At 37.8% G+C, this 14,221-nt stretch overlaps 1 protein-coding gene across 4 annotated transcripts in view; it reads left to right on the top strand.

Annotated features, from left to right (window-relative positions):
* SUGCT (succinyl-CoA:glutarate-CoA transferase) overlaps window positions 1-14,221 on the top strand; it is a 328,810-nt gene that overhangs the window by 185,564 nt on the left and 129,025 nt on the right. The window contains exon 13 of one of the 4 annotated variants that reach the window (XM_042888306.1): window positions 6,486-6,584. The exons of the other annotated variants lie outside the window; for them this stretch is intronic. Within the exon in view, the coding sequence (XP_042744240.1) occupies window positions 6,486-6,569 (84 nt within the window). The 3' untranslated portion in view covers window positions 6,570-6,584. Of the gene's footprint in view, window positions 1-6,485; window positions 6,585-14,221 lie in introns of those variants that run through there. 4 annotated transcript variants of the gene reach the window in all.

Raw genomic sequence — 14,221 nt, 5'->3', positions numbered from 1 at the left:
GGCCAGTATAAATTAGCTGTCCTAGTTCTGTTCCCTCTCAGCAACTTGGGCCCTTCACTGAGAATGGCCTTGGCTCTGTACAATGCCACTTAGCAGCAATTATAAACATAGGTGTGCTACCAACATCAGTTTTCTCCTAGAACCAAAGCATAGCATCCTGCCAGATACAGTGAGGAAAACAATTCCATCCTAGCTCAAACTGAGACACTGAGGACCTGTAGACTTTTGTCCATAAGATGCTCATACCTACTGATGATTTCTAGGAAATGAGAAAGAGACCATCTCTTAGTTGGGCATGTCGGTGGCAGTTTCATGTGTTTGAATACTCACTATCTTCAAAATGTAAGGGTTTGCCACTCAGATTTTCAGATTGATACATCTCCAAGTATTTCCCAAAAGAGAAACTTCTCTGGATTATTGGTTTCAAAGGATAGACTGATATTCCTCTTCTAGCTATTCTTTACTTCTTTGAGCAACGTTTGGTTTCCAGCTCTTGGACATGCTATGCTTGCTGCAAAAGATAATTTGAGTATCTGTGATCAGTTTGTACAAGTTTTTGAGAAATACTAATATGCAAAAAGAAAGGAGGCAAATTTATTTGTGGCTAAAAAATTAAGACAAGTGTCTGAATTTTAAAATGGTGGGATTTGTTACAACTTAGACTATTAATGCTTTCAGTCCTTCTGAAGTTTCTTTTATTTCCACATGGAAAATACTTTCCCTGTAAACAGAGATAGACCTGAACCAAAGTGATTGATATCAGTGCTTCCCACCTGTGCATTTTGTATATAGAAATGAAATCTCAAACAGTTTTTTTTTCATATGTATCTGTCACTGAAAGTTGCTCTGTTTGTGCATGGATTTTATTATTTGTCTCCTGTAGTTAGTTAAGTCTAATAATTTTGTTCTTCTTTCCATTATTCTACTTTATTATTTCTATATATGGAGGGCAGTGGAATTTTGTCCTAATTGCAGTAAACAAAAGACAAATGCTGAGAGTTGAAATGATGCAGTGAATGACAGAACTGGATCCAAATAAGCCATTATTGTACACTTAGAGGTATGTTGTTTACTTTAAGGCTAAGGAGTTGCATGTTAGCTCGTCAGCTGTGATTTTTAGGAGAACTTGTGAAATTGGTATTTGCTTTTGCAAAGTAGCATACATTAGATGAGTTAAAAAAAGAGCAATGAATAGATCTGAGACATGCCACCAGCTATCAAATATTTTCAGGGTATTTTTCCAGAACTAAATAGAGAGCAGGTAGGTCAGGAATCTGGTAGGAAAGACCACTCCATTCTTTATCTTCCTCCATTGTTAGATATTAGATCTAGATTTAAGGATTATCTTTATGCAAGGTTGTTTTGCATTTGGAGCTCTGATGACTTGAAGACTTCTGCCAACATGTGTTTAGCTGTCAGTGCATGCAATTCAGAGAGGGTGCTCAGCTCCTGATGTGGGGTGCAGCTGAAACCACCTGTGCACCTCACGCATTGGAGAATAGGATGTAAAAGTGACATTTTTTCTCCTGTCCCCCAGTATGCTCCTTCAGGCACAGGGAATCTTGCCCTCCAACATAAGCTAGGTTTCCTTTTCTTCCTCATCACTAAGTAAAACCACAAGCAGAACTGCTCTATTTAAGGAATGCTTTTGACACCTTTCTTTCAAGAAAGACTACAGGAAAAGCAAAGCATCAAGCACATCATTCAGCATTGTGAATTTGTAAGAAGATTTGGAAAAAGCCATCTTACTTCTTATAGGCTTCCTTTTTTGTAGCTTTTTATGGGGTTCAATATTATGATATTTCAAAGACATTTTAATATACAGGCAGTCACTTGTATTGGCATGAGAATACGATACATATGATCGTATATTGGCAAATAGGTGCAAGTTAGATTATGCAGAGGGAAGAATTTGATGTTAAAAGGCATTCTGGGTTTTAAATATTAATGTTTACCAGTAGGCATTGTATTCCCCAGGATTCAATTTACAGCAGTGTAAATTTTTGCACTGTAACACCAGTCTGAGTTGAAAATTATCTGTATATTCAGAAATTATTTTTGGTCTCCTTCAGCCTCCTAAGTATCAACAGACTTGTAATTACATATTCTTTTTTTTTTAATGTGTGGTGACCCCTAAGCTATTTATGCAAAATAGTTTTGAAACTGTGTGCTAACCTTTTAGGCTTTGGATGTATTTGATGTGCTGACAGATGTGCTGTGATACTGGAGGTGGCAGGAACCATAGAGTTGTAGACCTCAGCTTGGCCATTTGTATGGTTTGTAACACACCAAACACTGAAAACCTGTTGTCATGTGGGTATGAGAGTATAAAAACACTGAACATTCATTTCCTTGTTGATTCTGAAAGGGCCAAGTATTTACATGATAGTTCTTTTTCTTGGGGTCAGTTACTGGACAAAGTATTCAGTGTCTCTGAGAGATGGCTGATATTTTTCAAGACAGGCTTTAAATATTGCTACTCACTGCTGTGAAAGACTTACTAATACACTCATCGCTACGTTAGCCTTCAGGGAACCATTCATATGGGGGTTACTTGAGCAGTGTCAAACTTTTATGAATAGTACATGTATTCATTTTGAATGGAAGGTGCTGTCTGGCATGGTCCCAAAGCACGAAACATGTCAAAACTATCTTCATTTATTTGCAGAATCAACCATTTAAAAGCATGGGTTCCTTACTATCCCGTACGTTGTACGCTCTCACAATCCTCGACTGAGTGAAAATATCAGTGAAGTAAGCAAGTTGTACAAACTTTAGGATATCATTAAAGCATGGAGAGGACCAAATGAGTGTTCAAACAAGAAGAGTTGTACTCCAGGCAAGATTCAAATGCTACATCAGCTGAATTCCTCTTGAGGCCAATAAACGTCATTTAAAAATGAACTTGTATTTGACACTTGAGGGAGTTGTCCTCTCTCTGAGTATATTCCAGTGCAGTGTGACCATTTAGGGCTGTTCCCATGTATGAATACGTTTGGCATTTGATAAATAGCTTTTATATTTGTCTGGATATTTATTAGCAGTTCTTTTTCGCATTATTTTGAGATTCATATCTGATATTAAGTTTGGACAAGCTGTCTTGGATGATTTTTGTTAAACTAAGTTGCAAAACGGCTGCGAATGCTGCTTTTTCACATTCTTACCAGATCACAGATTATTCCTGTCACCGTATCTTTTGACAGAAAAGAAACAGTAAGTCAGCCACTTATTTATGTTGGGAGAAAAGAACATTTGCAGCGTTTCCCTCATTGCTGAAAGAAATAATTTGTCCCTTGTTTCATGAAATCTTACTGCTTTTGCAACTTTTAGATTTACAAAATAAAACGCCTCTGGAGTTTTTCTCAGCAAAAGACTTTGATGGGATTTTGAAAGGATGCAGTAATTTGTTCAACTTTCCCAAGAAAAAGTCCATGTGCACTTATCCTTTGAGTCAGAACAACTTTCCAAAGATTGGTATAGTTTGGCCAGCTGGTCTTCACTGACCGATACTGCTAGAAGGCAACACCTGGGAGTGAGGCTCATCTGCACGTAAAGTCAGAAGCATTTTTGCATTTGTTTCAGAAAAGCCTTTTCTTTTTAATTATCTTTATTTGTTCCACTCTTGCAGATCTTTTTCAAACAGAACTGCTTGCTTGTGGTTTCTCTGAGTTTGCTTTCCATTTGATTTCAAGCTCATAGTCTGTAACTGATGATCCATGATGATTCATATCTGTAGTGTCATGTATCATCCAATGTCCCAACTTTTCTTAAAAGAGGGAGAGAAAGTAATTTGTGTCTGCCATCACAAGCTATTTTGTTTTCTGTTTTCCTAAAGCACTTGGTAAAAATACAACTGATCAGTGCAATAGGTGGGTGTTGAAAAGTTGGAGGGAGAATGATACACCGATCAGTGCCGCCTCATTCCTACTCTGTTCCTGTGCATTACTTTACGTGCCACTGCTGGCCAATCTTTCTTGCAAGTAGGCCTTTCTCTCAAGGTCCTTGCCCAGTTTCCTGTAATTTGTCTACACAGCCATTGCTTTTCTTGTATACAGCAATACACACTATAGCAACTACGGGCCTTGTCTTGTTTGAACTGTTGTGCCTATTCTTGCTCTGAAATGTCATCTCAGCATTCTCAATGTCTCTCATTTTCAGTCTGCTTGAAGTGCTTTTTGTGCCTTGCATTAAGCCAAAACCAATTCTTTTGATACTCGACTCCGTAGATTACTGACAGCCCAGTTCTGCTTTACTTTCTGATGTTATGTAACACTACACCACTCAAAAATTCTATTTCAAACGTGACTGCCAAGCATGGATCCTGCAGCCCACAGCCATGTGAAGCAGAGTTCTGTTTCACAAGTGGTCCCTTTGAAGTCACTTGAGTTACACATGCTTACATCATGTCTGAACTTGGCCCACTGTGTTTACAACATGCATATTTGATATTGCACAGTGGGTGTACATAGCTTTCAAAATAATAAAATCTTTATTACTTTGAGGAGTGTGCACATTAAAGAACAGATTTTCATTTACACGAAGGCTCCACATACTCTGCTGGCTATGCAAATAGCCTTGAAGTTAGCATAAATTCAACTAAAGGCCCACAGAAAATCCGTTTGCACAACCAAAGTTCTGTAAAATAGTGTTGCACGTAAACTGAAATACAACTTTTCCCAGAATAGTTATTTTAATTTTGAGGCAATATTTTCACATTTCTTTTTTCTTTTTGTTTTCCAGAGGGTTTTTTTGTTGTTGTTTTTGTTCCCTCTCCCCCAGTGGAAATAACCATTAACTTTTTCTTATTTTTAATGTATATTACACCATGTCACAGTAAATCTTTTATGATGAGCAGCTGACCTGTTTTATCCCCAAGTGTTTCAAATCAAATGTTACCCCTTCTTCTAGTTACCTGTTTTTCTAGCTCATGAGACAGTAAAAAGTCTGCTTATTCCTTGAATCACTCTGGAGAAGTAAAAGCAAAAAGTACTAAGCCAAATACATAATGTCAATTGAAATATGTTTTGTTTGGGCTCATGGTTTGTAACATGCATACAAACATACTTTGCGTATGTAAAAGGTAGAGGTGGACTATGTCTAAAGCTTCTCCAATCTGTTTTTTTTTTTTTCTTTGCTTTCAAGCTCCAGCTCTGATCCAGCTGCATAGATAGGGCTACAGAAACAATCTCCTGAAGCTTAACTTTCTGCATATAAAATAACGAAGAGCTAGAAGCAGTATAAAGGTATTAGCTGCTACCTTGCAAGAAAGTGCAAGTACGTAGATCACTTTGTATTTAAACCACAGGACAGGAGCTTAGGGAATCTGGATCTGTATCCTAACTGCAGCAAGTTCCTTGCCTGACTCTTGATAATGTGCATACCTACCTGTTGATCTGTCGGTCTGTCTACACGGTTATCAGTCCATGTTGCAAAATATGTTGTGAGAGTAGCACCACTTACACTTCCAATACAAGGATCTGCCTAATGGTTGTAAGAAACTTCTAGGGTGGGGAAAAAAGTATTTTCTGCTGTTATTACAAAAGCCCCAGATTTTTTATGCTATTCACCCGCAATAAGAAGAGAAAATGGCTGTTGGAAATCTCAGGGGAGAATACATTTATGTGAAATCTAGCTATATCTGTACAGTCATGTTCAAAGACAATTAAGCAAGTGGATTTCCTGTTTTGGCATAGGGTATTTTGTTTCTTTTGAGCAGAATAGTATAATATTTATGCAGTGGATCCACACAGAGCTAATTTACAGCTTTCCAGTATGATTCCTGAACGCATCCTTCTCATCTTCTTCCTTTTTCCTTTTAACTGGTAAAATAAGCAGTGTATTGGAAATTTTTCTTTATGTCCTGTAGGCTACACTTAACCGCTGATGTTTTGGTAATTTGTGTTTTTAATGGATAGAGGGTTTTCCTTGTGGGTCATTTTCACAGAACAACTTAGGTTGTCCAAACATATTCTGAAATACATCAGAGATTATGATTTCAAAACATGCATGCCTACGGCCAAAGTATGAGTAACACATGAAATTTTGTTCCATTCCATGAACAAACCACTGTTTTGTGGTATAATACAAAACATATCTAAGCAGTTTAGATCACTATCAGGCATTACAACGTTAGGTTTTCTATTTATGTGACTACCCAAAGCTCATTAGAAGCTCATTTTGTAGCTCCAGGGAAGTAAGAATAAAAAGCAGTGAAAAACAGTACACTGTATTCTGTTCTAATTATACTCTATTTACTATACTTACTAATATATATCAAGTGTATAATTTTATAGTTGCAGAGCCTGACTTCCCAAGCTTGTGAAGTCCAGAATTGTTCATAAAATGGTTGCGAATGCAACTTAGCTGTGTGACTTTGGTTGCATAGACAAACTGACTATTTATGCATGCATACTGGTTGCTGGTCCCTTCGTGCCACCGAGCACCCTTAAAGCAATTTCAGGTTCCTATTCTCCACCTGCTTTCAGGCCTGCAAGGAAGCCTGCAGTTACCATGCTGAGAAGGATCATCAGGAGGGAACTGGTGGTTCTGAAATCTCAGAAATCATTTGAAAATGAATAAACTGTCAGATTCTGGATGTGGATGTTGACTTCTCAAAGCTACATTCTGTCTGGGTGAGTCTTTTTAGAAAAATTGCAGCAGTTGTTGTGCATGTGGTGGTTTCACGTGTCAGACCAAATTTGTGCCTGGTGGGCTGGTAAAAACATATAGGGTGGGGTAGGTAGAGCAAGGAGTGGGAGCAGGAGGTGTCCTTTGTAAAGGATAGTATTCTCAATTGCTGTTTTTTGCCAAGTTTGTGGCTCTTTTGAAATGTTGGTCTCAGCTTTTAGTGAAAGGATGAATGCAGAACGCAGCCACACACAGTTAGTAAAGCTTCTGCAGCTAAGGGCAGAAAGAGAGAAAATAAGTCCAGTAGGTAACAGAAAATGCTAGGTTTTGGACAACCTAGATAAAAACAGATGATAACATTCACCTTTCTGTGTTCTCACCTCTCGCTGGAAATGATTTTCAATAATAAAAGGATATGTTGCATAAACCCAACCAAAGACGAGTGTTTACAGTTTTTTCGTAATGTAAAATTAATGAGCCATTCTCCCAGTAGTAAAAAGCTTATCCCGGGCGTGCATTAGTGGCTTATAAGCTCACTTCACAGATGGTTGAATACACAAGACTGAAACACACCCAAGACATGCACTGGATCATAGTGAGGCACCCTCAGTCATGGCTTACACAATAAGCAAGTATTTAACAACATTCCTGTTTGTACAATAAGAGAATATTTAACAGCGTTCTTGTTTATACAGCACTTTAAAATAAAATATGTAAGCTTGTTCTTCTAACGGAATATGTGCTTTAAAATAAAAGCTGTGCATGAGAAAATTCCTTAAGATCCAGAAAGCAGGAATCTCTTACTCGTGCTCTTTGCGTAACGTGGTACAGCAATGAAATGAAAGTACCATGTAGTAGACTGAGAACAATATTCCTGCTCCACAAAATAAACGTCTGTTTATTAGTTTGTTATACAACCACAGATAGCAAGAAGGCAGCACTCAATGAAACCACAGATACTTGTCCCCAAAAGAAGGGTGCTCTCGCTTCTATCATCTTTTCTTATTTATTGTAATTAGTGAGAAGCTCTGTTTTTCTTCATCTTTAGCCCTTTTTCAGGTTTGCTATTATGCACCTTGTTATAAATTCCTTGGCTTCCAAGCAAAGTTTTACGGGCATTGAGTATTGTGTTTAAAAATAAAAATTCTGAAAACCCATATGTTTTGAGGTACAATTCCTTTCCTCAGAGGGTATATATAACACATAAAACAAAAAAGCCTATTTTATAATGGAAATCTGAAAACAATCAGTGAGTCTCTTGTTCAAAGTAACACCGGGTTTGCTTTAATTTTCAACAAATTCAATTTTCTTTAAAGTGCCGTTTATATGCCCATGTTGAATTGTAATAGTTAGCAGTAATTTATTGGGGATATTATTCTGGGATTTCTTTTTTTTTTTCTTGTCTTCTACCTTTGACCCTAGAGATATGGTAGAGGGGAAAAGGAATGCGTGCTGCAGTATGACACAATGTACAGTGCAAGAGAAGGAGCATTGCAGCAGGAAGGTTATGTTGTAGATTGATTGCATTAATTCACTTTTTTTTTCACATTGGAAGTGATTTTTTTTTTTTTAATGCATGATGAAATTACTCTCTGTTAGTGATTGCTTTTTCTGTTAAGCTATCCTCAAAGCCACTGATTTTTATGTGATTCTGGGAGAGAGTCACTGTAGCCCAAAAAATTGAGCAATTTCATCCCAATTCAATACCAGTAGTAACAAATGGGAAGACTCCACTGTGAGCTTTGGATGACAGCAGTAATAATGTTCTTTTTCTGCTTGTTTCTCTGTATAAGCTCTCTTTGATAGGTCTTGGGAATTTCTTACTGCTTTTTGAATCTGGAGGTATCTCTTTTCAGGCAGAGCCTTGCCATTATTTTCTTGTAGAATTAAGTTTTTAAGACTGTCCATGTTTTTGCAAAAACTAATTCAATAAGAACAAAAAAATTTCTAAGCCTTTCAAGAGGTTGTATTGGGCTGTTTCTTTTTTTATTTTTATTTTTTGCCTCCTGTAGTATGAGCTCTGATGTAAAAGTGGAGGGAAACTGGCATTTACAAATTGACCTGCATCAGGACTTATTCCCATGTTTTCATAGCTGAGTCTCAGTAGGTGTTGATTTAAATGATGAAGTTATGCATCTTCCACCCCTAGCCTTCATTGTGTGAATGGTAGTGAGGCCATTCAATGCCTCACTGAAGTGAGGTTGAAATCTCATCTCTGAAGTCAGCCTTAGCCCTTTTATAAGTGAGACTGACCAGACACAGCTATTTTTTTCTTTTACTTCGAGATTTCTTTGCTCCAGAAAACAGATCGTGTTGATATTTTGTTATCAGATGCAAAAGGGGTTATTGGAAATCTGAGAAATACTTCAAGCATGCTGAAAATTACAGATTAAAGAGTTTATTCTGAAACACCTCGTACAGTGATTCAAGGAAAAGTATATTGCACTGCTGGCTGTCAGTCCTTCTTTACAGAACACTGCAGGAAAGGCTGCAATCCACAGGAAGTAAGATTCTGTTTTGTGTGCCCTGGCAAAAATTTGATAATTCACTTTCTCTTTCTTCTCAACTGGAAGATCATTTGCCTAACATGTATCTTTGTGTATATAAGGCTTGCCAGAAACAGTAGTGCCACTGCAGCTGATGGAGCAGTTTGATTCCCGCTGGGCCACTCAATAGAGCAGTTCCTATTATCCTGCGCCGTGTGAGTTGGCTGTCTGCCTACAGTCAGGTGAACACTATTTCTTGAAGTGCTTCTCCTGCACTTCTGCCACCTTTCCATCATTGCTCCCGCAGCCTTTCGGTGATGCAGCATGCTTACAGCATGCTAGAGCAGCGACCTTTGACTGTGTGCTATTGCAATGCATCACCAGAGACAGCTACACCACGGGTGCTTTCATCTTCAGCAGTGCAGCTGATCCAAGAGTGCCTTAGTGAAATGTTGAGGCAGAAAAAATTCTCTCTGCAGAATAAGCGATAAAAACATGTAGGTGCACTGTCCACATTGCAGAGGACCATGCAGCAAACCTTGCCTTTTGCGGGATCTTTTCTCACAACTCTTGTATTCCCTTAGTATCCCTGAGCTATTTTGTGTTCTTTCTCATCTTGCAGTGGAACTGCAGAATCACTGGTTGAGAAGTATTCTTGTTTTGCTTTAATCATTAGGTGGCTTTTAAGATGTGGGCAGAATCGGGCATGGAAACAAAGACGGACATGGTGGTGAAGAGCAGTGCTTTGGCAGCGAGCGAGGCAGTACGGGACAGCGCTTTATGTAATGGGATACAAACGGAATGGCAGGCAATTGGCACCGCAGGAGAGCTTTATGTAACGCGAGAGATAATCAGCATGTGGCTGGCATCAGGGTTCAGTCACAAATACAATGAGATGCAAAACAATTGCCTTGCCTTCTCTGCTTCTCTTGATGAGGTTACTGAGGGGAAATCCCGTTGTCCTGCTTTGAATAGGCATGTGATATTAGATATATTTACTGGAGGAAGACAGGGATCTAGTTCCATTGTGCTGAGCCTTCTGTTTGTCTTAATTTATTTTTTAAAAACATGCCCTTTGCCCGCTTGCTACTGCTGGGGGGACAGGCTACATAATTCAAAGCTTTCCTGAGAAAAAACGTAACTTATTAAGCGCTGCAGCGTGCGGTCTTTTGGCAACACTGTAATGCTACCGAGCGGCAATTTAGTAAAGCAGTACAGTGTTACAGAAGCCTGTGAAATACCAGCGATTTTAAGAAAAATAAGGGGATATATTTGCTTCTCTGCTTCTCTTTTTTAATCTTTAAATAAACCCCCAGTGCCCCTTGTGTATTTCTTAAGTGGGCTCAACTGTTGATTTAAAAGAAGGAGGAGATGGTCTTTATGGTTAGGCGTTTCAGTTTAACACCCTCGTTAAAAGCAAGGCACTTGAAGGTTTTGTTTTAAGGTTGTTCTTTCTGATCCAGAGGCACTGGAAAAGGTTGGCCGTCGAAGGCTGATTTCCCCCTCACCAAAGTTTCCTTGGTATGGCTCCAGGAAGGCTTTAGGGCATCCTGATTTCTGTCCACTCCTTGGCGTACATTATTTCCTCTTTCAGTGAACAGATGTACTATTTTCACTTGCTTACAAAGATATGTTTCACGGTATTTTTATGCTGCTCTGAGTTTGTATGTGTCATGTGAATGAAAGCAGCATGGGTTACGCTGCACCAGTATCTGCTGTTTCTTCCTCACTGATACATCCTATTGACCACTGTGTCCTGATGAAGTCTTGTAGCGCCAGAACCTGCCAGAGTAGTATGTGCTATGTGTACTGTTGTAGACTGCAGGAGTAGGGTAGAAAGAGGGAATGATCTGTAAATATTTCTAATCATGTGATGGTGTCACTGGATTACCATCTGGAACATATGGCTTATAGGTCTGATTTTCTAAATATGGAACTCATGCAAACGTGGCTGTACAACAACACATACCCAAACATGTGCATTTCTGAATTCACTAGATCATTATACAGATGATAGGTTCCCACCATTATGGTATTAATAATAATGCTTAAAATAGGCAGGTATATAATGCAGTACTCCAGTAAATGAAAGCATATAATGCTCATCTGAGTGAAAGAAATGCATGAATGCATGCATTAGTTACTGTTTGCACCATGTGTTGTAAAAAAATTAGTGCAAAATTTGAATAATCAAAATTTGAATTAAAATTACTTGTGTAGGTAAATGCTGAGTATGTGTAATGTAGATGCAGTGCACGTGTGCAACAGAAACAACTTGTGCCATATAAGATGGACTCAAAAGTGGCCAACTGTAACTTGCACTGCAGACTTTCCTGAAAAGTTTTCTAAGTGTTTTGCTTAAGGAGTGGGTTCTATAGTTCATTCTGAGTAGAATGCAGTTCTCTTCAAATGAATGTGAAGATTTCCATTCACTTAAAAGAAATGTGGATTCCACTCTAGGACTCAAACTCTTTTTTCCCTCCCTTCAATTCTATTTTGGGCTTTTATATTACGGAATGTCTTCTGAGCAGAGTTTCTGAACGTGCACATAATTTTTCACTCCTGATAGATGTGTTTATTTCAAAATTCTCGATCTAAAAGGTGCTTACGTGTGACTTGCTTTGTTACTTTTTGATGGCTGTAATAATGAAAAAAGGATTTATTCATAATGGCGCGTACACAGATGATAGTTCAAAAAATGGACAGTATTTTTCCCCCCATACTTATAGTGAGGTCTGGTTCAGTTCTGATACATTGGTGTACAGTTGATATAATTGCTTAGTGGATGAACCGTGCTGGTTTTAAATCCAGCTATGGTTCACAAAGCATCGATTGTTATCACAGCGATTACATTTCTGTTACTTATGACATCAGCCTGTCTGTCCCTCTGCTGAGAAGTGAAATTCCAACTCACACGTCAGGCTGGTAAGGAGGATGTGAGATGTGCTGGCTTTGCTGGGGGAGTTAAGGAATATAGGACAATCACATTGACAATGACATTGAAGGTATCTGGGCTCAGAATTTTTTCTGGATTCCTTCAGGGTACACTTTGTTCCACTTTTAATCTGGAACCTTTCAAATCAATATATTTCCAGTACAGAAAAGCAGTAGAAAGGAATATAGAGTTCATTCCCAGTTTTCGTTAAGATAGCTGTGCCATCAAGTAGAATACTTCATTTGCATCTTGTTCTTCCTCTCATTATTTGTTTTTTTTTCTCTCTCTCTATATATAGAACATGTTTTCTTGGCTGCGTAGGGATCTTGGTGGCAGTCAGCACATACTGGAAGAGTTGCCGTGTTTCATTTCCAACCTTTGTTCTGGCTTAAATAAGCTTTCTTTTTCTAACCTTATTTTGAAATTTTAGGATTTCTCTCAATTCTAGTGTTTCCATGTCTGCCAACTGAAAACACAATGAAGGCAGGCAAAAAGCACCATATAAAAAAAATGTAGCTGTTTCTTAAAGAAGTGCTTTGGTGCACATTTTGCGTGAAGTGTGAGATTTGTTTTACTTCCACTCGTTAAAACAAACTAAACTGCTTTGCAAATGTAGAAAAGATAGCAGTTGGCAGACCTTGGGTTATTCAAGGCAACTATCCAGGGTTATTTCTGACTAAAACATGATAGTTTTCCACCTAGAGCTAATATATCAGCTAATCTATGAGCTGTAATCGCTCTTGAAGTGTAGAATAAGAGTGACCCTTTGCATCTCTGTTTTAAATAAACCTTGAGGTTTTAGGCAAAGATTTGGGCTCCCTTTTACCCAATGAAAAATGCACACTAGATGTATAGATCCAAGGACCCCAGTGATGATCCAGAAATGAGAATATTCCATGTTGAAGGAGATGTAACATGCAAGCTTTAAAGAATGGTGATCATGGCAGATTTGGAACATTGTCTCCAAATTTGGATGTGATGTCAAGGTGTGCTTGAAAATTTTCCCTTGTTCCAAAGGGTTTTTAGTTCCATATGGAGCTGTATTTAGACACCATCAGCAAAACGTTTTTACACGGAAAGTTATTTATTCATTTACCTAGTTGCTAGCTGGTCCTAAGTTTTGCTTTAAACAGTATCAGTAGTGTGGACCTTGAAAATTAATAAATAAATAAATAAATAAAAAATAATAATTTTATTAAATTCTATTACATTTATTTTTATTAAAACATATATTTACGAGTAAACAAAGTATTTCTTTGTAAATACTTTGGGAAACTTGTCAGTAGGAAACAGAATTTAATGGCAAGCAATGTTCTTTTCTATTGCTTTTTGACCACAAAGAATTTTACTCAACTCTTGTATCTTCTGTCCTCAGAAACGTTTTTGAGTTCCTTAGCATTGCATAGTGTTTGAATGTTTTTAAGAGGCTTTCTGTTTTTAATCACGTGGTATTTTTTATTTCTGTTTTTGTCTCTTTGATCTTTGTGTTATTTGGTATGAATCAGTTCAAATGATATTGTCAGGTAAACATTATTTAATGTAAGCACTATTTGTTTCTTTTTCCTTCTAATTTATTATAATGATTAAGGTTTTAAGTTTCTAGTATTTTGTTCACTCCATAGCTCTGGAAGGAAGAACAGAATACATTTTACCTGCTGAGTCTCTTTGCTATATGCCTCTTTTGGTTGTGAATGCAGCAGCTGACCAAAAGTCTGTTAAAGCACTTGTAATTTCAGTCGAGTTAGTCATTTATGCAAACACGTGATCAATCTTATGAATATTTACAGTCAGCACTTCAAAACTTGAAGTATGTTTTTTAATTCTTTTTACTTTTCTGTCCCTTATACTTACCTATTAGTCAGAGTGAGTAACTCCAGAGATGTATCTGTAGTATAAAAGACACCTTAACAGCTACTAACACCGAAACACAGTGCAAATCTTTATGCTGCCCATGCTCACATGACAGTTGCTGGTTTTTTCCTCTTTTATGATTGTAACCACAGCACTGCAAAAATTACTGATAGAATTAACTGTTAGTTCAGCATCATCAGAATACTTACATTCAGAGTAATTGCAGGAAATACTGAAAAGAACCCAAACTGGGGGGATCTTATGACTGCATGGCAACATCTCTGAAACGAGATGTGAAATACACTACTTTCTACATTACTGA

The sequence above is a fragment of the Lagopus leucura genome, unplaced genomic scaffold (assembly GCF_019238085.1).
Source record: "Lagopus leucura isolate 7727_CA_CO unplaced genomic scaffold, USGS_WTPT01 Super-Scaffold_100157, whole genome shotgun sequence".
Lineage (NCBI taxonomy): Eukaryota > Metazoa > Chordata > Aves > Galliformes > Phasianidae > Lagopus > Lagopus leucura.
Note: the sequence above shows the minus strand (reverse complement) of the source record. Positions and strands in the feature narration are given on the sequence as shown.